General features: G+C 42.6%; 1 protein-coding gene across 1 annotated transcript; it reads left to right on the plus strand.

Annotated features, from left to right (window-relative positions):
- acvr1ba (activin A receptor type 1Ba) lies at window positions 1–26,364 on the plus strand. Its single transcript, XM_084553547.1, has 9 exons — window positions 1–621; window positions 8,704–8,940; window positions 9,042–9,302; window positions 22,715–22,945; window positions 23,110–23,277; window positions 23,362–23,518; window positions 24,806–24,930; window positions 25,018–25,148; window positions 25,268–26,364. The coding sequence occupies exons 1-9, from the start codon at window positions 558–560 to the stop codon at window positions 25,391–25,393; spliced, it is 1,500 nt and encodes a 499-aa protein (XP_084409673.1). The 5' UTR covers window positions 1–557; the 3' UTR covers window positions 25,394–26,364.
- Window positions 26,365–27,882: the final 1,518 nt, after the last annotated feature.

Raw genomic sequence — 27,882 nt, forward strand, 5'->3', positions numbered from 1 at the left:
TTATTTTGGCCATTTGTGCATAAACCAACAGTCCAGGCACATTGGAAATCTTGTGCAGGGCTCTCAGAGTCAACAGTTTAGTTTAAAAGAAGTATCAGATATAGAAATCACTATACAACAAAAAATATAAATACAAAATATAGAAACAATATACAACTGTAATATTACAATATAAGACATGTTTGTAAGGCAAACTTGTGATTTAAAGATTTATAGTGTAAAAAAATTTTTTTTTATACTGTGAGACGAGGAGGTGGTGGGGTGAGGGGAGGTTGTATTTTATTTACCACGCACGGCCCTGACCTCGGTGGCAGAGAGGAGGGGGACGTGCGGCCCGACGCAGCCCTCCCCTTTAAAACACACACACACACACCCCTTTAAACACGTCACTCCCCGGGCTGGCTGGCTGGCTCGCTCGTATCTGCTGGCGGTGTGGTGTATATGTATGTGTGTGTGTGTGCGGTCGGTCGGTCTGTGGTTGTGTTTCAGGTCTGGTCGTGTTGATAACGACACACTTCGGACGCATTTCAACGCGGAGAGATGGGAATTTTGAAGAAATGGCTCTAAAACAAATTGCCCCAGCGCTGCTCGCCCTGCTCGGGCTGGTGGCCGTCGGTAGCGGTGAGTTTCATCAGCGCACCTCTCCTGCTTTTGTCTCGATGTGTTTTTCCTGGACTGGGCATCGCCTGTTGTCGCTAATCGTCATGGCGCTCTGTATCTGGGATTTGGCTAGCCGTGTGTTGCTAAGCGTTGACCTCAAAACCGCGGCTGCCATATATCCAGGAGCCAAAAGCCAGACGCTGTTTGTTAGTTTATTGCGAATTATTATTATTAGTAGTAGCAGCAGTGCTCCCAAAAATAATATCCGACGAGTCGCTGTTGAACACGGAACAAGTAGCTAAACCACAACAACAACATGGTGGTGCTGTCGGTGTCGAGGCGGCAGCTAACGTTTGCTAGCTAACTGTCTAAAGTTGAATAATTACGCTTTGTTTGACTCCTACAAGGCGATTATAAAATAATTTGCGACCTATCGCGAACACACAAAGCGACTGGCGCTAATCTACAGCGTGTTACTGATGCTGAAGTTAACCTCGGCGGCTGTTATGCTAACATATTTACAAAACAACCTCTCTTGTGACTGCTTATCTATCGTGTTGCTTTGGGAAAAGACACCATGTAATGAAAGCTGGCTGGTTTAAAAAATAAAAATATGCGCAGTGTGGTCAATTACAGTTCCGTCACATGTTTGGGAGGACTGGTATCCACGCTGGAGGGAGAAGAAAGGAGCCTCTGAATGAAGGCCTAACCTACTTTATGCATGAAATGTGTTTTTGAGGGTAAACACTGGCAGCTCTGCCATTGGTGTCCATTTGTAAGGAGTGAAAAGGCTGCTTAGTGGCCTCCAGCAGAAAGTGAATGCTGGCATAGGGTGACAACAGCCGTACATTCAGCCATCCCAGACAAGAAGTCAGAGTTGAAGTCTGGGTTCATTGTGATGGAAATGTGGCAAGTGGGGTCTATTGAGGCGCCAGTTATGGGACTGACTCAGTCTGCGTTCTCCCCATCTGCTGCCCAGCTCCCCACCGCTGCCTTCCGAATCGACACGAAACCTCTGCAGCACGTCCGCTCACATCTGCTCCAAATATTCCACTTTTACGTTAGGATTTAATAGGTGAGACTCGAGCGTGCCGTTGCTTAAGCAGAAACTCAATTTTCTGCTCTTGCTCAGGTCTGTGCGTTTGCAGACTCTTATTCCTTCTTGCCAGCCGCCACATAAACTTGGTAATAAAAAAAACTAAATTCACCTCTCCGTGCCAGAATAAATATCCTGACTATATTGTCATCTATTGAAGCGTATGTTTAGTTTTTTAAACAGTTGAGTCACCGTTCCAAGAACTATAAAATTATTCCTCCCCCGCGTGGATGAGATAAGGAGAATGAGTTCACATGAAACATGCCAGGGAAAAAAAAAAAAAAACTGTCGCACCTGAGTGACCAGTTTGTTTGACTGGGTTACTCCAACGTTGACAGTGATGTGTGAGGTCATGGTGGAGCGTCTGCGGCCGGACCAGACATGGGGCGGCGGTGGGTTTGTCCAGCTGGCAGGGTCTCTTGTTGTGTAAAGGGGCCCCCACAAGTCTGTCCCGACTGAGCCACGGTTTCACACCATATAATGGATTCCGGCAGGCAAGGGCTGGAACCAGACAAACCTGAAAGTTGCCGCGCCAGAGCAGATTCCAAGCCTGTGCGGGTGAGTGTGTTTTTTGTGAGTAAACGCTTTAACTCACGGCAGGTTTGATGAACGAGTCACGTGTTGTTGCCTTCGTACGGATTAGGAGATACTGGTGTTATGGGCATTACATGCTTTGCGTGACGCAGCCGGCCTGGGTGAATTGAACGCGGTAGCAATGTGATACGGGCAATGTCAACCACACTGCCGTGAGGTAGGGCGCGTCCCTCCCCTTCCCTCGCCATTTTCTCTATCTCCTATAAAGGCCTGCTGCTTTGTCAGGATTTAATCTTCACTTTGTTATCCGTGGTCCCACTTCTGCTTTCATTTACTCGATGCCACCAGGGTGCCAAATAAAGCTTCGGGCCGAAGTGTTTTTCATCTCTAGGTTGACGCAGGGCCTCCAGTTAGATGAGCTCCTGCTATCTCTTGAACTCTGAACTCACTTTTAGTGGCCCTTCCACATGCTATCAGCAGTCCCTTCAACAGTCTTATCCCTCTCTGATGTGCCTTTGCGTAAATAAAACACAAAGGTGATTGGAAACTTCTTTTCGGTTTGTACAGGCAAGTGTCTGCGCAGAGCTAAACTCAGATATGGGGTGCTGTGCTGTTTATTTTCAGATTGGATGTGAGAGAGTTCAGGTGGTGGAAGCATGAGCTAGTCAGATCGGGACATGTATGCACCTGCTTGTTAGATCAGAGCCAGGGGAATGTACGGAGAAAGGTTGAAACTTATTGGGTTCAAAGGTGTGTGTGTGTTGTAAAGAGAGTTTGGACAGGGAAGGGGAGAATGACATTTGTATTCCTAGCTGCCTTAATCTTGAAAAGGGGAAAGTTGTCGTCCTGTGTAGCAGTTGTCGAGGCCTGTTCTTGATCGGGGGGATGTTTTGTCAGCCGTATCCCTGCAGCTAAGTAATGAAGTTGTAGCACGTCTTCTGTATGAAATTTCAGGTTTACTTCCCGGCCCGCAGACCTCCCTCCTCCTCAGCAACCTGTGTTTACCAACAATTTCTGTAATGTGGCACGGAGCCAGTCAGGGTCAGGTCGGGTCCGGGGTGGTCTAGTTTTTCCTCGATAATGGCCACTGTTGTTAATGACCTCCGTTGGCCCGGAGGCACAGCGTCCTAATTGCTACAGCAGACAGCATAGCCTCTGACTGACCCAGCTCCACCATTACTGATGTTAGACCATAAGGGATTGCTACCACCCCAGAGCCTGCCCACTTGTCTGTGCATTTAATTTACTCTGAACACATTTGTTTTAAAAGGTCTATGCATTAAATGCACTGGTGGGAAAACAAACCTTTGTTTCGGTGCCATATCTTAAAGGTACACAGAGATAATTGCTATTGTCATAGCACACCCAGACAAACTCGGTAGCTATGCGAGTTCCTGTCTAAAGGGCTGAACCTGACACCCGGCCTTCATTACATGTCTCTTTTGTAGAGGTGTTTGATTTGTTTTTTTTGGCCGCTGTTGGAATTTAGATCAGACCTGCTTAGAAGGTGTCTAAAACTTCCTTGACAATGATTGGCTACGATTAGTGTGATCCAGGGAAGAGAAGAGATGTTGGTAATAAAGCTTTTGCTTGGGGAATACAGTTTCTTGGTGTGTTTGTTATTGAAACGCAGCTTAAAATTGTACCTGGGTGTGTTTCACGTTGCCAGAGAATATGCAGAGTTGGGAGTAATTTAATTAAGAGCGTATAATTTCAGTAGTAATGTGGCTGAACCCTGTGGCAAATCCCTGTTTATTTCCTACATCAACACCGCATTACGGCCGGACTATTTGTTTTGGAGTCATAATCTGCTTTGGCATTGTATGCAAAATAACATTGGACAACCATCTTTTTGTTTGTTTTTCCACGTTCAACGGCACGGCACAATGGATGTCCTCATTTCTAACGTGGTGTTGTGAAATATATTGTTTCAAATTTTCTTGTGGTAATTCAGGCGGTGCACGTAAGCATCACCACAAGTATTTTAAGCAAGTCAGTTAAACGTGTTTCGTAATGTATTATATATTTTTGTTTCTATAAAAATCCCCTTTTATGTAACAGAAAGCCAAAGTTGTCAACTCTGAAATGCCGTCACAGCACAGGCGAATGTTCAAGAACTTACCAAAATAACATACGTACTCTTTTAAATCCTAAACTTTTTGATCTTAAGGTAAAAACACTGCAGATGTGTCTCTGGTCTCTATCAGAGCGGTCTTTTCTGCTACACTACACGCGTTTTATGCTCAAGTCAAATGGCAGATGCATGGATGAGGAGTACTACTACTACTACTACTACAATGAACATTATGGAGGCACCTTTGATCAGTTGTCTGGCTCTGGACTCGTCCAGGACAGCAGACAGACACACACACACACACACACACACACACACAGGATGGGATGTAGCCTAGAGGGTGGTGGTTGGTAGAGATAGTAGAAGCAGCCTCAGCCCCTGAGACTTCACTTTAGAATCAGATCAGTAATCTGACCCTGAGATGCAGACAAAGGTAATGACTTTCCTCCTTCCCCTAGCATTGATTAGGACACAGTTGTGGTGTGTGTGTGTGCGCGCGCGTTGGCCCGTGTGTGTGTGTGTGTGTGTGTGTGCGTCGCGCTCACACTGTCTGGTGGCGTCTGCTTGTCTTGATCAGCTCTCAGTCTGGCATCTGTATGGATCTAATTTCAGCCAGTGCATTTTGGTAATGGTGCTCTCCTTCGCATGCACGCACGCACCGACTGTTTCCGTCTCAGCCCCCAGAAGCCCACTGCGTTTGTGTAGCCCGCCGCCGCCGCCGTACGCCGTACGCCGAGGCACGCTTAGCTGTTGTTTTCCGCCGACTTTACATCGTCCCCCTCCACGTTCGCCTCTTGTTTTGACAGAGCTGTTTCACGCGAGTAGTTCTGAACAACAAGTGTATATACACAGGAGACTGTCATCAAGGTTAATGGGTAAATCTGTTTGGAGTGGGACTACGCTGTGGTTTTAGTTGGGTCCGCGTTAAGGCGGCGCTGTTTATGGCAACAATGTTTTATTAATCCCTTCCTTGCCGTGTCTGCCGTTTCCTGTCTCGACACGAACGGAATGATAGGAACTCCACACAGTCGCAGCTCAAAGGAATCGCTTCTGCGCTCTGCTCCCCCTGTTTTTCCTCCACTGCTCCCGTTCCCTGCTCCCTCCTGTAAGTCAAAGTCTAGACTGGGTTTTAATGACAGTCGCAGCTGGTCACTTGGGCAGACCTCATTCGCAGCTGGGGGGCCCCTGTGTGTCCTGCCTGTTACCCCCCCCTCCCCCTCAGTATTGTCCGGCCCAAATGGGAACCAGCCCCCCATCCTGTCTGGCCCCGAGCAGCCCCCCAAAACATCGGGGTTGTTGCTGGTAACCCCAGTCTGTCCCCCGCTCTCTCTCTCTCTCTCTCTCCACCCATCCCCCCACGCTGCTCCACGCAGAAGTGCTCTCCCCCCACACTGCTCTTTGTTCGTGTAAGGGGCAGCCCAATCCCTCCTCATGTCGCCTTAATCTCCACACAAAGGACCAGTGTAAAGACCACCAATTATGTGGATACAAGAGCACGGTTCACGCAAAAACCGCACACACTCTGATCCATGTGTATTCAGGCTTGATATTATCCCTTCAACTTCAGCTTTGTAACACTTTTGCTCCGAATCCAGTGAGATATGCAAAGCACTGTACAAACAACACGGCATGTGGGGTAAATTCTAGTGGCCCACGGGTTCTGGCTTGATTTAGTTACGTATCCACCCACCCCGGTCTTGCACGACATTCATTTTGAGTTTACATTTTGTTTGTGAGGTCTCAGTTTTCACATCGTGCCATCCTTTGTGAGGGATTTGTTTGGGGGCCGGGCGATATGTTGATATACACTCTCGTGTCACGGCCATTTGTCAGCCAGTAGATAGTTTTCCGTGGAGGGATCCCTTAATATCTCGGCGTGTATTAAATTGTAAGGGGCAACGTTGCAAATCAATGGTTTACAGGATTCTTGCTCGAATGTGATGAATGAGTTTAATTTCTCAGGCTTTTAGGTAACGAGATTAGTCCGAAACAAAACATTCCCATCAGATCGTTTTACCTATAAGCAGCTGCAATGACTATCCGTTTTAAAAAATGATGTACTCCGTCATGGGTTTTCTCCGTCTTGGCCCACCCGCAGTGTTTTTGCTTGTTTGTGTGGAAGCGGGCTACACATGGTATAGTCGCAAACTAGCCCTAAATGAAAGGGGAGATTTGCCACAAACCAAACACTTGGTAGACCACAAACCATCCACGGCAGACTGGAGAAGCGAATGTGTGTGTGTTTTTTTTTTTTTTTCATCCATGTTTGGTTTCCTTCCTGAGCTTCTGTCTGTATGTCTGCGTACCATCTGTCTTACCACACACACACACACACACACACACACACACACGGTCTCCATGATGGATGCGCTTGTTCGTTTCAGATCATGGTGTTCTTATCAGATCGCTGCTGTTAATTTGTTGTGCAATTGTTGGTCATGGGAGCGCTTTCATCAGGTTTAGTGAAGAAAAATAAAGCACATAAAAGTCTAGTGGTTGGAATGGATGGAGAACGAAGTTTAATGCTGCTTTTGCTTTGGGGATGAAAGGGCTGGTTTGAGATTGTGTTTCACTTAAAACGCACCGCCGCCCGACTACAAAAGAGGAGGAGAGGTTCAAGTAGGTGGAAAATGGAGCGTTGTCCAGTTTTTAAAGCTCTCACCCCTGTCGTGAGTTTTATTTAGCTCGACCATTTCCTCCGTTAATGTTGCGTATTAGTGTGATGTGGCACACAGCTTGTTTTTCTCTCTCTCTATCGGGCCCAGGCGTCTTCACCTCTGTGTAATCTGCAGGAAATTCCATCTGCATGCGAACTTTAGTGAATTTGGACACAGTCAGGCCACAGAGTTCCTGCCACTTTCCCGCTCACCTCCCGGAGAACAAGACGCTCACACACACACACACGAACACACCAAAACGCACGGGGATATTACTGAAACCCTGCTTCAAGTGTTTCCACACTTCCAGTTACCGCTGAACAAGCATAGACACATCAGAGAACACGCTACATGCAAAATATGCTCCCACACATAAACCTTAAGGAGTTCAGTTGAGTGGAAGCCGCTCCTATGACACCACGTTTTGTGGTTTTTGTCCAGTTGGATGTTACGTGCTGATGGTGCAATCGCTGTTATCAGTCATTTTGAAATGTGTTTTACTCCAAACAACGCCGAAACAACGCCTCGCGGGTCTAAACTCATTCTTTAAACTGCTGACACCCTTCTTTGACCGACACCCGGGGTGCTTCAAACGGGGGGGAGATCAGTGAGCTCATCTGGTCAAAGAAGCCCTCAGTACAAGACAGAGGATTAGTGGAGTCTTGCCACTCTTAAAACCTTTTCTTTTCTTAGGGCCAGGCTTTGTCTGTAGTCCAACCAAGGCTGAGCCAATTTTATTTTTTTTTGTAGGAAAATGAATAAGGCTTGAAATCCTCCTCCTCTTTGTGTTACCTCCCGTGTTGCTTTTGGTACAGTGGTCCTCACTAATTCCACAGTGATTAGACTTGAGTGGTCCGGCCTTTACTTCAACCAAGGAACAGCTCTTAGTCTCTTTATGGCGCTGTAGTCGGTCAGTTTTTCATTTGTGTTTTTTACCCATTTTAAAAAATAAAAAAATAGCCCCACACAACCTCCTAACTATGCCCGGTCCTGCTGTGCACTGTGGTAGTAGAAAACCTTTAGAAGAAGCCTTTTGTGCTGACCTTACTCTAAATGAGAAGCATGTGTGCCATGACTCAAAATCACATTTCACTCCAAATCTAATCAGTTTGCAGTTTCTTGCTCTCCGGGTTGCCCAACCAGCTCTGGTTCTGTTTTAGATGTGGCAGATTTGTGTGGACTCTCTGCCGCTGACCTCGTTTGAGTGTGTAGATGAGCCGTCATACTTTTATTACGGAGGCAGCAGGAGTTCCGTTGTGTCACCTTTTAATAGGTCCCTGTGCAGGAGTGTGCTGTGTTTTAATAAAACTCCTGTCTCATTAGCTTAAACAGCAGCAGCTCACTGTGTTAAGTGTGAGAAAGACAGAGGAGAGGAATGGAGCAGAATGCTGCATTGGGGATTTGGCAGGAGCCCTCTCCCCTTGTTGGGTTTCACTTTGTCTGTCCCACCGGGCAGGTCTGTCTCCACCCTGCGTGTTTGGGTTCATCTGCAGTGAAGTATCTGATTTCAGGGCTGTCTGGCTGCTTATGCCTGAACTCCAAGACCCGTGTCCTCGCGTTATAAAATGCCTACAGTTGAATGGGACACGCTTTACATTTTGTGTTGGCTCTGTGGTGTAAGCTTGCCCCCTGCTGGGCAAAACGGAGAAGTTACCCAGATGACTTTTTTTTTTTTGTTTGTTTTTAACCTCATGGCCTTATCTGATAAATTGTTATTTACTCAGCTCTCTCTTTTCCCGCAGCTTTACGTTGTAACTGCACACTCTGCGACACGTCAGGTTTCGAGTGCGAGACAGATGGCGCCTGCATGGCCTCCACTTACTACAACCAGGGGAAGTTGCAACACGTACGCATCTGTATACCCCAGGAGAAACTGCAACCCCCTGGGCAGCCCTTCTTCTGTCTGAGTGCTGAAGGCTACCTCAACACTCACTGCTGCTACGTAGACTATTGCAACAGTATCGACCTGAAGGTCCCAGGTGAGGCGCCATTTCCACACAACAAGGGCTCTGTCAGTTTAACGGTCTGATTTGGAAACTAATCACCTCTGCTCCTGTGTTTCTTTGCTTTGCCCTCCTAGTCCCAACAAAAGGGGGAAACTGGTCAGGCACTGGAAACAGCTGGGGCCCTGTGGAGCTGGTGGCGGTGATTGCGGGGCCCGTGTTCCTGCTGTGTGTGTTGCTGATGGTGGGCGTGTTCCTGTTCCAGTATCACCAGAGGGCTTACAGCCACAGACAAAGGCTGGAGGTGGAGGACCCCTCCTGTGAGCATCTATACTTGGCCAAGGACAAGACCCTGCAGGACCTCATCTATGACATGTCCACCTCAGGATCAGGCTCCGGTTAGTACCAGGAAAAAACAACACCACCTAAATAAATGATTACTTAGCTGAAAAGATCCTGACCTGCATCATTTTATACGTTTAAAATACAGTAGCTCCATAGGGAACGCTGGCTAATTAGGGCCCGAGCACGAAGTGCAAGGACCCTATTGTTTTCGTACTGTTTATTATTATTATTATTATTATTATTATTAGGGCCCGAGCACGAAGTGCAAGGACCCTATTGTTTTCGTACTGTTTCTTCTTATTATTATTATTTTTCAGGAACTTTAGAAAATCCTACGCATGCCTAAACATGCACGAAAAGTCCTGAAAATTGGCAGAAAGATTCGTTTGCCTGAAAATTGTAATGTATCAGGGCCTCGAGCACGGGCGTGGCAAAATGGCTCAGTAGCGCCACCTACAAACTTTCTACGGACCAGCCCCTGAAGCCCGTTGCGTCTAAAAATCTGGAAATATGTCACATATATGTAACATCCCGGGACGCACAAAAAAGTCTCTTGGAGCCATATTCTAAACCCAACAGGAAGTGTGCTATTTTGATTAAAAGTGTGAAAATTGGTGAAAATTGGACAAAAACAGCGTTTCTTAGAGATTGTAAATGAGGTATTAAATTTTATCAGATTGACTTCAAAACTATGGAATTAGGTAGTTGGAATCTCGATGAACAAAAACTAAAATAGGCGCATATACTTTTCGTCGAAGTGGCGTGGGTCTAATGGCCCCTGACAGTTTTTTTGACCCGCCATGAAACAGGAAGTTGCATAAAACGTGCTTTAAACGTGCTTTAATTCAGTCCAAAGTGCATGAAACTTTACAGCATTGTTACTGGTCCCTAACTGAACACATCCATATGTCAATATTCATGCAATTATTGTAGCGCCACCTATTGTGGGCAGGAAATGTCTGATTTAAATAGGGTCTGTTGTATGAGCTGCCATTCCTGTCGGGAGAATTTTTATTGTCTTCAGATGTTATCAGGACATACTTATGATTTTCATGATCACTCCCTGCGAAGATTGTGAGTTTTCGTTAAACTTTAGGGCCTTTTATGGTAGTGAAAGTGAAAAGTTGCTCTTTCTCCCTCATTTCATCATCAGTGCACACGTAGTTCGCTGCTTTGTCCAGCAGATGGAGCCAAAGTATTTCTCTCTGCTGGCTGAATGTCAGTGTGTGTGTGTGTGTGTGTTGGTTAAACTTCTAATGATTGGTGAGGCTGTTTTAACATACTTTGATGACACAGAGAGAATCATTATACAACTGTTTGTTGATGCCACGGAGAGAATACATTCAAAAGAGTTTGGTGTTGCCGCCGCTATGGCGATGCTAGTTCCGTTAGCCTGTCTATGGTGTTTCGCATTGTACGTTAGCATTAAGCTAGCGGAGTTTATTCATCGTTGTTATAGATAGAGATAGATAGATAGATGGATGGATAGATGGATATGTAGGTAGATAGATAGATAGATAGATAGATATGTAGATAGATAGATAGATAGGTAGATAGGTAGGTTTTATTTGTCCCATGCACAGTTATACATAGTACAATGCACAGTGTAATGTATTGTTGTACCTGCAGCCAGTAGTAAAAAATATATAGTACTACAGTAAACAGTAGTTTGCACACAAGGTAAGCAATAGCCTATAAGTGTAATGTACACCGATAGAGAAATACAATAAAATAAAAATAAAAATATAGACTAAATCAGAGCCGAGACTCTCTGTGCTGCCGCTTCTGGCATGCACGTCTCCACCTGAGGGTGGCAGTGTGGCGATTGCGATTGTAGTAGTTTCAAGAGAAGAAGTCGTTTTGCAGCTAAACTTCAGCCTTAATGATCGTTCAGGAGTTAAGAGAACATATATCTGTGAGTATTATAAATGCGTAGTCATGTGTGTTGCTGTAACCTCTTAGTATAAGGTCGCGGTCGTTTGATGTTGCCGCCGCTATGGCGATGCTAGTTCCGTTAGCCTGTCTATGGTGTTTCGCATTGTACATTAGCATTAAGCTAGCGGAGTTTATTTTGGGCCATGCAACGGAGTTGCAAGGACCCTATTGTATTATACAACTGTTTATCCAAAAAGGGTTTAAAAAGGCAACTGCACTTCACAGATATACAACTGTTTGTTGATGCCACGGAGAGAATACATTCAAAAGAGTTTGGTGTAGCCGCCGCTATGGCGATGCTAGTTCCGTTAGCCTGTCTATGGTGTTTCTCATTGTACGTTAGCATTAAGCTAGCGGAGTTTATTCTTCGTTGTTATAGATAGAGATAGATAGATAGATGGATGGATAGATGGATATGTAGGTAGATAGATAGATAGATAGATAGATAGATAGATAGATAGATAGATAGATAGATAGATAGATAGATAGATATGTAGATAGATAGGTAGATAGGTAGATAGATAGGTAGATAGATAGGTAGATAGATAGATAGATAGATAGATAGATGTATAGGTAGGTAGATAGATAGATAGATAGATAGATAGATAAGTAGATAGATAGGTAGATAGATAGATAGGTTTTATTTATCACATGCACAGTTATACATAGTACAATGCACAGTGAAATGTATTGTTGTACCTGCAGCCAGTAGTAAAAAAAAATATATATATAAGTACTACAGTAAACAGTAGTTTGCACACAAGGTAAGCAATATAAGTGTAATGTACACCGTTACAGAAATAAAATGAAATAAAAATAAAAATATAGACTGGTAAACTTAAAAGGGGGTTAGTTGTATATGTACATAAATTTCCAGTATTTGTCAGTCTTTACTAGATGTAAAGACAAGAGATACTTTGATATATTTAAGATATATTCTTAATTTTATATTTAATCATCTTTTGTTGTATGTATTTCAGTTTCACAGTAAACTTAAATTAGGAGTGACAAAATAAATCCTTGAAGCAAGAAGACTTTGCCTGTCATTGGAGAACTGTTAGCTATCGTGCCATGGTGCATTGTTACTCCACTGTATCCCCTGAGAAATGCAGTGACCCCGTCCTTGCCGGACGCCGACAAGCGTGGATTGCGAGGGCCCGTTCAACGCTGCTTGCAGCTTTAATTAGGGCCCGAGCACGAAGTGCAAGGACCCTATTGTTTCCGTACTGTTTATTATTAGGGCCCGAGCACGAAGTGCAAGGACCCTATTGTTTTCGTACTGTTTCTTATTATTATTATTATTTTTCAGGAACTTTAGAAAATCCTACGCATGCCTAAACATGCACGAAAAGTCCTGAAAATTGGCAGAAAGATTCGTTCGCCCGAAAATTGTAATGTATCAGGGCCTCGAGCACGGGCGTGGCAAAATGGCTCAGTAGCGCCACCTACAAAATTTCTACGGACCAGCCCCTGAAGCCCGTTGCGTCTAAAAATCTGGAAATATGTCACATATATGTAACATCCCGGGACGCACAAAAAAGTCTCTTGGAGCCATATTCTAAACCCAACAGGAAGTCTGCTATTTTGATTAAAAGTGTGAAAATTTGTGAAAATTGGACAAAAACAGCGTTTCTTAGAGATTGTAAATGAGGTATTAAATTTTATCAGATTGACTTCAAAACTATGGAATTAGGTAGTTGGAATCTCGATGAACAAAAACTAAAATAGGCGCATATACTTTTCGTCGAAGTGGCGTGGGTCTAATGGCTCCTGACAGTTTTTTTGACCCGCCATGAAACAGGAAGTTGCATTAAACGTGCTTTAAACGTGCTTTAATTCAGTCCAAAGTGCATGAAACTTTACAGCATTGTTACTGGTCCCTAACTGAACACATCCATATGTCAATATTCATGCAATTATTGTAGCGCCACCTATTGTGGGCAGGAAATGTCTGATTTAAATAGGGTCTGTTGTATGAGCTGCCATTCCTGTCGGGATGATTTTTATTGTCTTCAGATGTTATCACGACATACTTATGATTTTCATGATCACTCCCTGCGAAGATTGTGAGTTTTCGTTAAACTTTAGGGCCTTTTATGGTAGTGAAAGTGAAAAGTTGCTCTTTCTCCCTCATTTCATCATCAGTGCACACGTAGTTCGCTACTTTGTCCAGCAGATGGAGCCAAAGTATTTATCTCTGCTGGCTGAATGTCAGTGTGTGTGTGTGTTGGTTAAACTTCTAATGATTGGTGGGGCTGTTTTAACATACTTTGATGACACAGAGAGAATAATTATACAACTGTTTGTTGATGCCACGGAGAGAATACATTCAAAAGAGTTTGGTGTTGCCGCCGCTATGGCGATGCTAGTTCCGTTAGCCTGTCTATGGTGTTTCGCATTGTACGTTAGCATTAAGCTAGCGGAGTTTATTCATCGTTGTTATAGATAGAGATAGATAGATAGATGGATGGATAGATGGATATGTAGGTAGATAGATAGATATATAGATATGTAGGTAGATAGATAGATAGGTAGATAGATAGGTAGGTAGATAGGTAGGTTTTATTTGTCCCATGCACAGTTATACATAGTACAATGCACAGTGTAATGTATTGTTGTACCTGCAGCCAGTAGTAAAAAATATATAGTACTACAGTAAACAGTAGTTTGCACACAAGGTAAGCAATAGCCTATAAGTGTAATGTACACCGATAGAGAAATACAATAAAATAAAAATAAAAATATAGACTAAATCAGAGCCGAGACTCTCTGTGCTGCCGCTTCTGGCATGCACGTCTCCACCTGAGGGTGGCAGTGTGGCGATTGCGATTGTAGTAGTTTCAAGAGAAGAAGTCGTTTTGCAGCTAAACTTCAGCCTTAATGATCGTTCAGGAGTTAAGAGAACATTTCTCTGTGAGTATTATAAATGCGTAGTCATGTGTGTTGCTGTAACCTGCTTATATAAGGTCGCGGTCGTTTGATGTTGCCGCCGCTACGGCGATGCTAGTTCCGTTAGCCTGTCTATGGTGTTTCGCATTGTACATTAGCATTAAGCTAGCGGAGATTATCCGTCGTTGTTATAGATCGATAGAGAGATAGAGAGAGAGATAGATAGATGTATGTGTAGGTAGATAGATAAATAGATAGATGTATAGGTAGGTAGATAGATAGATAGATAGATAGATAGGTTTTATTTATCACATGCACAGTTATACATAGTACAATGCACAGTGAAATGTATTGTTGTACCTGCAGCCAGTAGTAAAAAATATATAAAATGTATAAGTACTACAGTAAACAGTAGTTTGCACACAATGTAAGCAATACTTATAAGCATACTTATAAGAAGGTCGCCGTTGTTCGATGTTGCCGCCGCTATGGCGATGCTAGTTCCGTTAGCCTGTCTATGGTGTTTCGCATTGTACATTAGCATTAAGCTAGCGGAGTTTATTCTTCGTTGTTATAGATAGAGATAGATAGGTAGGTTTTATTTGTCCCATGCACAGTTATACATAGTACAATGCACAGTGAAATGTATTGTTGTACCTGCAGCCAGTAGTAAAAAACATATATCAGTACTACAGTAATCAGTAGTTTGCACAAAAGGTAAGCAATATAAGTGTAATGTACACCGTTACAGAAATAAAATGAAATAAAAATAAAAATATAGACTGGTAAACTTAAAAGGGGGTTAGTTGTACATAAATTTACAGTATTTGTCAGTCTTTACTAGATGGAAAGAGAAGAGATACTTTGATATATTTAAGATATACTCTTAATTTTATATTTAATCATCTTTTGTTGTATGTATTTCAGTTTCACAGTAAACTTAAATTAGGAGTGACAAAATAAATCCTTGAAGCAAGAAGACTTTGCCTCTCATTGGAGAACTGTTAGCTATCGTGCCACGGTGCATTGTTACTCCTCTGTTTCCCCTGAGAAATGCAGTGACCCCGTCCTTGCCGGACGCCGACTGGCGTGGATTGCGAGGGCCCGTTCAACGCTGCTTGCAGCTTTAATTAGGGCCCGAGCACGAAGTGCAAGGACCCTATTGTTTTCGTACTGTTTATTATTATTATTATTATTAGGGCCCGAGCACGAAGTGCAAGGACCCTATTGTTTTCGTACTGTTTATTATTATTATTATTATTATTATTATTATTATTATTATTCTTTGGATTTTTAAAAAATCCTTTCGGTGTCTAAACATGCACGAAAAGTCCTGAAAATTTGCAGAAAGATTCGTTCGCCCGAAAACTTTAATGTATCAGGGACTCGAGCATGGGCGTGGCAAAATGGCTCTCTAGCGCCACCTACGGATTTTCTACGGACCAGCCCCTGAAGCCCGTTGCGTCTAAAAATCTGGAAATATGTCACGTATATGTAACATCCCAGGACGCACAAAAAAGTCTTTTGGAGCCATATTCTAAACCCAACAGGAAGTCTGCTATTTTGATTAAAAGTGTGAAAATTGGACAAAAACGTGGTGTTTTTAGAGTTTGTAAAAGCAGGTATTAAACCTTATCAGATTGACTTCAAAACTATGGAATTAGGTAGTTGGAGGCTAGATGAACAAAAACTAAACAGGCGCATATACTTTTCGTCGAAGTGGCGTGGGTCTGCTGGCCCCTCAAAGTTTTCTTGACGCGCCATGAAACAGGAAGTTGCATTAAACGTGCTTTAAACGTGCTTTAATTCAGTCCAAAGTGCATAAAACTTTACAGTATTGTTACTGGTCCCTAACTGAACACATCTGTATGTCAATATTTATGCAATTATTGTAGCGCCACCTATTGTGTACAGAAAATGTCTGATTTTTTCAGGTGTCTGTTGTATGAGCTGCTGTTCCTGTCAGGATGTTTGGATTGTGTCATGTCATACTTGTGTCTTTCGTGATCACTCCCTGCGAAAACTGGGACTTTTCGTTAAACTTTAGGGCCTTTTATTTTACTCAAAGTGAAGGGTGTCACCATCTCCCTCATTCCATAATGATTGCACGTAGTTCGCTACTTTGTCCAGCAGATGGAGCCAAAGTATTTCATTCTGGTGGCTGGCTTTCAGTGTGTGTGTGTGTGTTGTTTAAACGTGTAATAATGATTTTAGCTGTTTTAACATACTTTGATGACACAGAGACAATAATTATACAACTGTTTGTTGATGCCACAGAGAGAATACAGTCAAAAGAGCCGAGACTATCTGTGCTGCCGCTTCTGGCATGCACGTCTCCACCTGAGGGTGGCAGTGTGGCGATTCCGATTGTAGTAGTTTCAAGAGAAGAAGTCGTTTTGCAGCTAAACTTCAGTCTTACCTCTCGTTCAGGAGTTAAGAGAACATTTGTCTGTGAGTATTATAAATGTGTAGTCATGTGTGTTGCTGTAACCTCTTAGTATAAGGTCGCCGTCGTTCGATGTTACCGCCGCTATGGCGATGCTAGTTCCGTTAGCCTGTCTATGGTGTTTCGCATTGTACGTTAGCATTAAGCTAGCGGAGTTTATTCTTCGTTGTCATAGATAGAGAGATAGATAGATAGATAGATAGATAGATAGATAGATAGATAGATGTATGTGTAGGTAGATAGATAAATAGATAGATGTATAGGGAGATAGATAGATAGATAGATAGATAGATAGATAGATAGATAGATAGATAGGTTTTATTTATCACATGCACAGTTATACATAGTACAATGCACAGTGAAATGTATTGTTGTACCTGCAGCCAGTAGTAAAAAAAAAAATATATAAGTACTACATTAAACAGTAGTTTGCACACAAGGTAAGCAATATAAGTGTAATGTACACCGATAGAGAAATAAAATGAAATAAAAATAAAAATATAGACTGGTAAAATTAAAGGGGGATAGTTGTATATGTACATAAATTTATAGTATTTGTCAGTCTTTACTAGATGTAAAGGGAAGTAAGAGATACTTAGAGATACTTAAGATGTATTCTTAATTTTATATTTCATCATCTTTTGTTGTATGTATTTCAGTTTTACGGTAAACTTCAATTGGGAGTGACAAAATAAATCCTTGAAGCAAGAAGACTTAGCCTCTCATTGGACAACTGTTAGCTATCGTGCCACGGTGCATTGTTACTCCTCTGTTTCCCCTGAGATCTGCAGTGACCCCGTCCTTGCCGGACGCCGACTGGCGTGGATTGCGAGGGCCCGTCCAACGCTGCTTGCAGCTTTAATTATTATTAGGGCCCGAGCACGAAGTGCAAGGACCCTATTGTTTTCGTACTGTTTATTATTATTATTATTATTATTATTATTCTTATTTGGATTTTTAAAAAATCCTTTCGGTGTCTAAACATCCACGAAAAGTCCTGAAAATTTGCAGAAAGATTCGTTCGCCCGAAAACTTTAATGTATCAGGGACTCGAGCATGGGCGTGGCAAAATGGCTCTATAGCGCCACCTACGGATTTTCTACGGACCAGCCCCTGAAGCCCGTTGCGTCTAAAAATCTGGAAATATGTCACGTATATGTAACATCCCAGGACGCACAAAAAAGTCTTTTGGAGCCATATTCTAAACCCAACAGGAAGTCTGCTATTTTGATTAAAAGTGTGAAAATTGGACAAAAACGTGGTGTTTTTAGAGTTTGTAAAAGCAGGTATTAAACCTTATCAGATTGACTTCAAAACTATGGAATTAGGTAGTTGGAGGCTAGATGAACAAAAACTAAAAAGGCGCATATACTTTTCGTCGAAGTGGCGTGGGTGTAATGGCCCCTCAAAGTTTTCTTGACGCGCCATGAAACAGGAAGTTGCATTAAACGTGCTTTAAACGTGCTTTAATTCAGTCCAAAGTGCATAAAACTTTACAGTATTGTTACTGGTCCCTAACTGAACACATGTGTATGTCAATATTTATGCAATTATTGTAGCGCCACCTATTGTGTACAGAAAATGTCTGATTTTTTCAGGTGTCTGTTGTATGAGCTGCTGTTCCTGTCAGGATGTTTGGATTGTGTCAGGTCATACTTGTGTCTTTCGTGATCACTCCCTGCGAAAATTGGGACTTTTCGTTAAACTTTAGTGCCTTTTATTTCACTCAAAGTGAAAGGTGTCACCATCTCCCTCATTCCATAACGATTGCACGTAGTTCGCTACTTTGTCCAGCAGATGGAGCCAAAGTATTTCTCTCTGTTGGCTGAATGTCAGTGTGTGTGTGTGTGTTGTTTAAACGTGTAATGATGATTTTAGCTGTTTTAACATACTTTGATGACACAGAGAGAATAATTATACAACTGTTTGTTGATGCCACAGAGAGAATACAGTCAAAAGAGCCGAGACTATCTGTGCTGCCTCTTCTGGCATGCACGTCTCCACCTGAGGGTGGCAGTGTGGCGATTGTGATTGTAGTAGTTTCAAGAGAAGAAGTCGTTTTGCAGCTAAACTTCAGCCTTAATGATCGTTCAGGAGTTAAGAGAACATATGTCTGTGAGTATTATAAATGTGTAGTCATGTGTGTTGCTGTAACCTCTTAGTATAAGGTCGCCGTCGTTCGATGTTACCGCCGCTATGGCGATGCTAGTTCCGTTAGCCTGTCTATGGTGTTTCGCATTGTACGTTAGCATTAAGCTAGCGGAGTTTATTCTTCGTTGTCATAGATAGAGAGATAGATAGATAGATAGCTGTATAGGTAGATAGATAAATAGATAGATGTATAGGTAGGTAGATAGATAGATAGATAGATGTATGTGTAGGTAGATAAATAAATAGATAGATGTATAGGTAGATAGATAGATAGATAGATAGATGTATGTGTAGGTAGATAGATAAATAGATAGATGTATAGGTAGATAGATAAATAGATAGATGTATAGGTAGATAGATAGATAGATAGATGTATAGGTAGATAGATAGATAGATAGATAGATAGGTTTTATTTATCACATGCACAGTTATACATAGTACAATGCACAGTGAAATGTATTGTTGTACCTGCAGCCAGTAGTAAAAAAAAAAATATATAAGTACGACAGTATACAGTAGTTTGCACACAAGGTAAGCAATATAAGTGTAATGTACACCGATAGAGAAATAAAATGAAATAAAAATAAAAATATAGACTGGTAAAATTAAAGGGGGGATAGTTGTATATGTACATAAATTTATAGTATTTGTCAGTCTTTACTAGATGTAAAGGGAAGTAAGAGATACTTAGAGATACTTAAGATGTATTCTTAATTTTATATTTCATCATCTTTTGTTGTATGTATTTCAGTTTTACGGTAAACTTCAATTGGGAGTGACAAAATAAATCCTTGAAGCAAGAAGACTTAGCCTCTCATTGGACAACTGTTAGCTATCGTGCCACGGTGCGTTGTTACTCCTCTGTTTCCCCTGAGATCTGCGGTGACCCCGTCCTTGCCGGACGCCGACTGGCGTGGATTGCGAGGGCCCGTCCAACGCTGCTTGCAGCTTTAATTATTATTATTATTATTCTTTGGATTTTTAAAAAATCCTTTCGGTGTCTAAACATGCACGAAAAGTCCTGAAAATTTGCGGAAAGATTCGTTCGCCCGAAAACTTAAATGTATCAGGGCCTCGAGCATGGGCGTGGCAAAATGGCTCTATAGCGCCACCTACGGATTTTCTACGGACCAGCCCCCGAAGCCCGTTGCGTGTAAAAATCTGGAAATATGTCACGTATATGTAACATCCCAGCACGCACAAAAAAGTCTCTTGGAGCCATATTCTAAACCCAACAGGAAGTCTGCTATTTTGATTAAAAGTGTGAAAATTGGAGAAAATTGGAGAAAATTGGAATTAATCATCCATTTTTTTTAAGGCATTAAACCTATCAGATTGACTTTAAAAACTATGGAATTAGGTAGTTGAACCCTTGATGAACATGAGCATATTTTCTTTTTGACTTTTCGTCGATGTGGCGTGGGTCTGCTGGCCCCTCAAAGTTTTTTTGACGCGCCATGAAACAGGAAGTTGCATTAAACGTGCTTAAACGTGCTGTAAACATGCTTCAATTCAGTCCAAAGTGCATGAAACTTTACAGTATTGTTACTGGTCCCTAACTGAACACATCCATATGTCAATATTCATGCAATTGTTGTAGCGCCACCTATTGTGGGCTGATTTAAATAGAGTCTGTTGTATGAGCTGCCATTCCTGTCGGGATGATTTTTATTGTCTTCAGATGTTATCACGACATACTTATGATCTTCATGGTCACTCCCTGCGAAGATTGTGAGTTTTCGTTAAACTTTAGGGCCTTTTATGGTAGTGAAAGTGAAAAGTTGCTCTTTCTCCCTCATTTCATCATCAGTGCACACGTAGTTCGCTACTTTGTCCAGCAGATGGAGCCAAATCATTTCTCTCTGCTGGCTGAATGTCAGAGTGTGTGTGTGTGTTGGTTTAACTTCTAATGATTGGTGAGGCTGTTTTAACATACTTTGATGACACAGAGAGAATAATTATACATCTGTTTGTTGATGCCACAGAGAGAATACATTCAAAAGAGTTTGGTGTTGCCGCCGCTATGGCGATGCTAGTTCCGTTAGCCTGTCTATGGTGTTTCCCATTGTAGATTAGCATTAAGCTAGCGGAGATTATTATCCTTCGTTGTTATAGATAGATAGATAGATAGATAGATGTACAGGTAGATAGGTAGATAGATGTACAGGTAGATAGATAGATAGATAGATAGATAGATAGATAGATAGATATGTAGGTAGATAGATAGATAGATAGATAGATAGATAGATGTATAGGTAGGTAGATAGATAGATAGATGTGTAGGTAGGTAGATAGATAGATGGATAGATGGGTTTTATTTATATTAAACTTAAATTAGGAGTGACAAAATAAATCCTTGAAGCAAGAAGACTTTGCCTGTCATTGGAGAACTGTTAGCTATCGTGCCACGGTGCACTGTTACTCCACTGTATCCCCTGAGAAATGCAGTGACCCCGTCCTTGCCGGACGCCGACAAGCGTGGATTGCGAGGGCCCGTTCAACGCTGCTTGCAGCTTTAATTATTATTATTATTATTTTCCAGGAACTTTGGAACATTCTACGCATGCCTAAACATGCACGAAAAGTCCTGGAAATTGGCAGAAAGATTCGTTTGCCCGAAAATTGTAATGTATCAGCGCCTCGAGCACGGGCGTGGCAAAATGGCTCTGTAGCGCCACCTACGGACCCTACGGACCTTCTACGGACCAGCCCCTGAAGCCCGTTGCGTCTAAAAATCTGGAAATATGTCACGTATATGTAACATCCCAGGACGCACAAAAAAGTCTCTTGGAGCCATATTCTAAACCCAACAGGAAGTCTGCTATTTTGATTAAACATGTGAAAATTGGAGAAAATTGGAATTAATCATCAATTTTTTTTCAGGCATTAAACCTATCAGATTGACTTTAAAAACTACGGAATTAGGTAGTTGAACACTTGATGAACATAAGCATATTTTTTGTTGACTTTTCGTCGATGTGGCGTGGGTCTGCTGGCCCCTGAAAGTTTTTTTGACGCGCCATGAAACAGGAAGTTGCATTAAACGTGCTTTAAACGTGCTTTAATTCAGTCCAAAGTGCATGAAACTTTACAGTATTGTTACTGGTCCCTAACTGAACACATCCATATGTCAATATTCATGCAATTATTGTAGCGCCACCTATTGTGGGCAGGAAATGTCTGATTTTAAATAGAGTCTGTTGTATGACCTGCCATTCCTGTCGGGCTGATTTTTATTGTTTTCAGATGTTATCACGACATACTTATGATCTTCATGGTCACTCCCTGCGAAGATTGTGAGTTTTCGTTAAACTTTAGGGCCTTTTATGGTAGTGAAAGTGAAAAGTTGCTCTTTCTCCCTCATTTCATCATCAGTGCACACGTAGTTCGCTACTTTGTCCAGCAGATGGAGCCAAATCATTTCTCTCTGCTGGCTGAATGTCAGTGTGTGTGTGTGTTGGTTAAACTTCTAATGATTGGTGAGGCTGTTTTAACATACTTTGATGACACAGAGAGAATAAGTATACAACTGTTTGTTGATGCCACAGAGAGAATACATTCAAAAGAGTTTGGTGTTGCCGCCGCTGTGGCGATGCTAGTTCCGTTAGCCTGTCTATGGTGTTTCCCATTGTACGTTAGCATTAAGCTAGCGGAGATTATTATCCGTCGTTGTTATAGATAGAGATAGATAGATGGATGGATAGATGGGTAGGTAGATAGATAGATAGATAGATGTGTAGGTAGGTAGATAGATAGATAGATAGATAGATAGATGTGTAGATAGATAGATAGATGGATGGATAGATGGGTTTTATTTATATTAAACTTAAATTAGGAGTGACAAAATAAATCCTTGCAGCAGGAAGACTTTGCCTGTCATTGGAGAACTGTTAGCTATCGTGCCACGGTGCACTGTTACTCCACTGTATCCCCTGAGAAATGCAGTGACCCCGTCCTTGCCGGACGCCGACAAGCGTGGATTGCGAGGGCCCGTTCAACGCTGCTTGCAGCTTTAATCCTTTGTGTGTCTGCTGCCCCCTGCAGGTTTGCCCCTGTTTGTGCAGAGGACAGTGGCCAGGACCATCGTGCTGCAGGAAATAATAGGAAAGGGTCGCTTCGGTGAGGTGTGGCGAGGGAAGTGGAGGGGAGGAGACGTGGCAGTGAAGATCTTCTCGTCCAGAGAGGAGCGCTCCTGGTTCAGAGAGGCTGAAATCTATCAGACAATCATGCTACGGCACGAAAACATCCTCGGGTTCATTGCAGCAGACAATAAAGGTGAGGAAAATATGAAAGCGGTGTTGTGTTGGTGGATTCCTAGACCAGAGTGGTGAAAATACAAAGGAACTATCGTGTCAGTGTTCAGAAATTTAATTTAACTCTGCTAGATGTTGGTTAAATATTTCATTAATCATGAAATTCTCATTTTAATTCTCTTTCAGATAACGGCACGTGGACTCAGCTCTGGCTGGTGTCAGACTATCATGAGCACGGCTCTCTTTTCGACTACCTGAACCGCTACTCCGTCACCATCGAGGGCATGATCAAACTGGCTCTGTCAGCTGCCAGCGGCCTGGCTCACCTACACATGGAGATCCTCGGCACTCAGGGTGAGACGAACCGCCACGCTAAATAACGACAGGAACGCGGACCTCGATGTCAAATATACTGACGTGTCATTTGTTCTCCTGCAGGTAAGCCTGGCATCGCTCACCGTGACCTCAAGTCTAAAAATATCCTGGTGAAGAAGAATGGCATGTGTGCTATAGCTGACCTCGGCCTGGCAGTCCGCCACGAGTCCATCACAGACACAATCGATATAGCACCGAACCAGCGCGTGGGCACTAAGAGGTAAATGTTTCCATACTCATCAGAGCATAAATGGATACAGCACACTGGGGATTGTTTCTTTAAAGGTCTGGGAACGTTATTTATTTTTCTTGTTGTCATCAAATACTGTGGAAAGTCTGAACAGGAGTGAATCATACTGTCCTATAGCAGGAGGCTCTTTATGACTAGAGGAACTTTTTCATAGTTAGGTCTGGGTATGGCTACTGATTGCTTGAATCGCTTTAAGTCTGATTAACAAGATCCCAAAAGGATTTGATTTATTTAGAGATTTTTAATTAAGTTGTGAAAGAGATTTGGTCGTTGCTTCCAGACATTTTTGCCTCTAGTTGGCACATCTTTCATATTGCCCTTGCTTTTGTGCAGCTCATCTCTGTTGTCAGACTTTTTTTTTTTTTCTTTAAACCCAGTCAGCTTTCAGGTTTGACGTTGCTCTTACAGTCGTAGCTTCTATTGTGTTTTGGCTCTTGTTGTGCAGTCTGATGTGAGATTTGATGTGTGAAGAGGAGATTTCTATTCAGAGGATGCACTAAATTGCATATATTTAAAAACAATTGATATTGGATCTTTCAAGTTAAGATAGACTTAATCGCCGTTTTGTGTGTCCACACTTCAGAAACCAAATTCTTAGATGTTTGTTTTTAGTTTAGTTCAGTGTCTACTTGTGAGTTTCATGTGAATATCACCAACTAGACAACAAGTCCAGTTCCCTTTGTTTCAGCTGTGTTTTTCTTGGATGACTAAGACGCACATGGTGACAGATGTGAACACGTGGAAGCAGCAGCAGCAGCTGGTGTGTGTGGAAAAAAACAACTAAATTTTACATTTTAAGCTTTTAAATGGAACCAACCTTGAATTCCAGTCGTTATCAAGCTTGTGCACGAGCGACATTGTTGTGTTTCACGGAGAACCAGGCTGCTGAACAAACCACCAGCTGGCTATTATGTAACCTCAGTCTATTGGTGGTGTGAATGCACACAGGAAGAAAAAAAGCTGTTCAATGTATGTAGTTCTCCAGGGGGGCCTCTCATGCGGGTAGTTGGCCTCAAGGAGTTCCAAGCGCTGTAATGAACCTGGTCACCGGAGTAAAAGGTCCGTCTTTCATTACCACTGTCCTGCTGCTCTAAATTCTCACCAGCAGCTGCTTGTCTTAATCTGAATACAGCCCCCCAGCAGCGGCACTATTTCCTTCTGTTTCCAGATAAACTGGTCCTTAAAAGTAAGGCCAGGTTTCCTCCTTCAAGGTTTACTCGGTCAAAAAATGAATCATTTGCCCCTTGTGTCCTTCAGGTATATGGCTCCAGAAGTCCTGGACGAAACCATCAACATGAAACACTTTGACTCCTTCAAATGTGCTGATATTTACGCACTGGGTCTGGTGTACTGGGAGATCGCTCGGCGCTGCAACGCAGGAGGTAAAAATCAGAAACGGCAGCCGATCGGTGCCCTCGACGGAAAGAACAAACGCAGAGACATGAAGATGCTTCTCCTTTTATGTGCAGGTATCCATGAGGAGTACCAGCTGCCCTACTACGACCTCGTGCCCTCTGACCCCTCCATAGAGGAGATGAGGAAGGTGGTGTGTGACCAGAAGCTGAGGCCCAATGTGCCCAACTGGTGGCAGAGCTACGAGGTATTTTCACGCTTGCATACAGTTTATCAGCGGCCGATGGGCCCGTAGACGGTCTAACTTTTAGTAGAAATACCTTGTCATGCTTTGTAAATCTTACCGTCGTTTCCTTGGCCGCGCAGTCTCTTCGCGTGATGGGGAAGATCATGAGGGAGTGCTGGTACGCCAACGGAGCGGCCAGACTGACGGCTCTGCGCATCAAGAAGACGCTGTCTCAGCTCAGCGTGGAGGAGGACGTCAAGATGTGAGCGACCAGGCGGCGTTTATAAAAAAAAAAAATAAAAAAAAAATAAAGATAAATGACGCGCTGGAGACGCACAACCAGACCACACTCCCATAGGAAACAAACACTAAAGACAGACTGCAAAAGAAAACCCTGCCAGTTTTAAAGCCACACTCCAAGTTGTGACAAGGCCTACCTCACCTTTTTAGCCAAAACTACTGAAAATCACCCCTGTCCCTTCCTCCCCGCACCCAACCCGGCCTCCCTTTGTCCCTCGTGTCTCCTCCTCCTCCTCTTCCTTTGACCCCCTTCTCCACGGGCCACAACACTACAGCACTATCACTGTTAATACCATCAACACTCCACTCTTTTTGTTTTCATTTCCCATGGCAGGAATTCTAACTATTGTACAGTGACAGGAATTTTTGTTTGATGATTTTTTATTTTTTTTTCCTTTCTCTCTGAAATTGTCCCACGACGGACTAAACTCATCCAAGCATGTCGTTGATTTTAGATTGAAGACTTTCACATTCTGTCGCTGTAAGTGTGTGTGGGGTGGGGGGGGGGGAGAGGCTGAAGCACTGTTTGTAGTCGCGTGTGTGTGTGTGTAAAAGGTGTCTGGACTACTAGCATGTTTGTAAGACACTAAGATGTCTCCTGGTAGAGGCTGTAGTTCATTAGACTCAATCAGTAACTGGACGTTTGATAATTAAGCATGAACAGCCGGATTGTGCTTCTTTTATTTTCTTATTTTTATTTTTTTTAAATCCCTCACTTGAAACTCCTCCAAACAGAAATTAGTTGCACTCAACTGTAGCTTCCTCATCGCGGGTGAGACCTGCAGGTATCACGCTGACGGATGTGGTCCAGTCCTGGTGTTAAAAGTTTGAAACGTGGCAGGGATAATGTTTGGGATGTGTTTTTTTTTTTTTTTTATTTATTTGTTCATAGTTTTTATTTGATGTTGATGAACACTGTGAGATGACAGGTGACAAACCGGGGGGAGGGAGGGAGGGAGGGAGGGGGGTCTTCACCGTCCTCGGAGATTTAAGGGTTATTGCATTCATTCATTTAATGAGATATGAAGTCTGAATGTAGCCATAACCCCGATGGTGACAGGCGATGACATCGTGTGCGCTAAGCAAATAAAACACTTTCTTTTTTTTCTTTTTTTTTTTTTTTTTGTGTGTGTGTGTATAAAGACATCATGATGGATGTTTTTGTTTTCTGACATTAGACACTACTGATGGTGGGTACATATGATTTGTATATAAAGCCTGCATCTTTTGTTGTTTTATTCTCTTATTTTTTTTTTTTTTTTTTTTCCTTTTATGCCACAAATATGACATTTTACAGTGATTTTTAAATTGGAAGGTACTCGCAGAAGTCTGCACGGTTCCCCACTGTGCCAGGAAATGGACTGTGCTATCTGCTGGAATCTGTTTTCACTTGCTCCTCTCATGGTAATTTGTTGGTACTACTGATCCCAGATCATTTTGCTGCAACTCCTGTGTTTTTTTTTTTTTTTGTTTTTTTTTTTTTAAATCTATATATAAATATATACATATATGTAATTGTTGGACTTGCTTGTTGCGCTCTTTTAAGAGCTCAGTAATGCAGATCTGTCCTCTGGGGTGACATCTCTTTCTCATTGACACTGGAATACTTTAGGAGCATCGTGTAAACCTTAAACCCTGATACTGCCACTGGCTATTTATTCAGAATTACAGACGGCTGCTGACGGTTCACACACACACACACACACACACACACAAACACAACACACACACAGGGAACGTGTGGTTCGATGTAAAATGTAGTTTTTACCTTCAAAGACTGACATGCTGTAAAGTGAAACTGCATGTTTTTCATCCTGCGTCTGCAGCTCTTGAGTCTGCCTGCAGACGATACTATGAAAGTATTACACTGACGTTCGTCACCATCGGGCTCTGCACTGTTATGTCCACAAGGGCGTTATAGTTCATGTTAGTTACGCCAGAATCCATGTGTCATGTTAGTATCCATTTCTGCATGCTGTCTCAAACACTGGGTCCTCTGCACTGAGGTAGATGAACTGAAGACATGTATTTCCCGCTTCCTACGTGTCGTTATCATCCATTTTTTTTGTTTTGTTTTTGTTCAGGTCGTCGGCTGTGTACCCCAGAAATGTTGCTGCTACTGTTAACATGGGTAGAGGTTCAGCGGGCAGAGCGTAGCAGACCAGGGAGGGAGGGGGGAGGTTGGCAGGCGTTCGGGAGGGAGGGAGGCTTCTGCCGGTTGAACCAAAATTGTCAAAAACACTCCTGTCCATGTTTGGTTTGTTGCCATGGGTATATGACCATCAGACATCCTGTTCATAGGTAATACTTCAAGATTACAAAAATAATATTGTGCAGATCTTTTCAGAATTAGTTCAGAAGTGTATATAGATGATATACAATAAAATCCTCCTTTTCTTACCTGTGACTTCAACTTGTGTTCATTCATGTCATGCTGCGTTTTCACTGTAATCAG

This window comes from Chelon labrosus, assembly GCF_963514085.1.
Source record: "Chelon labrosus genome assembly, chromosome: 10".
Taxonomy (NCBI): Eukaryota; Metazoa; Chordata; class Actinopteri; order Mugiliformes; family Mugilidae; genus Chelon; species Chelon labrosus.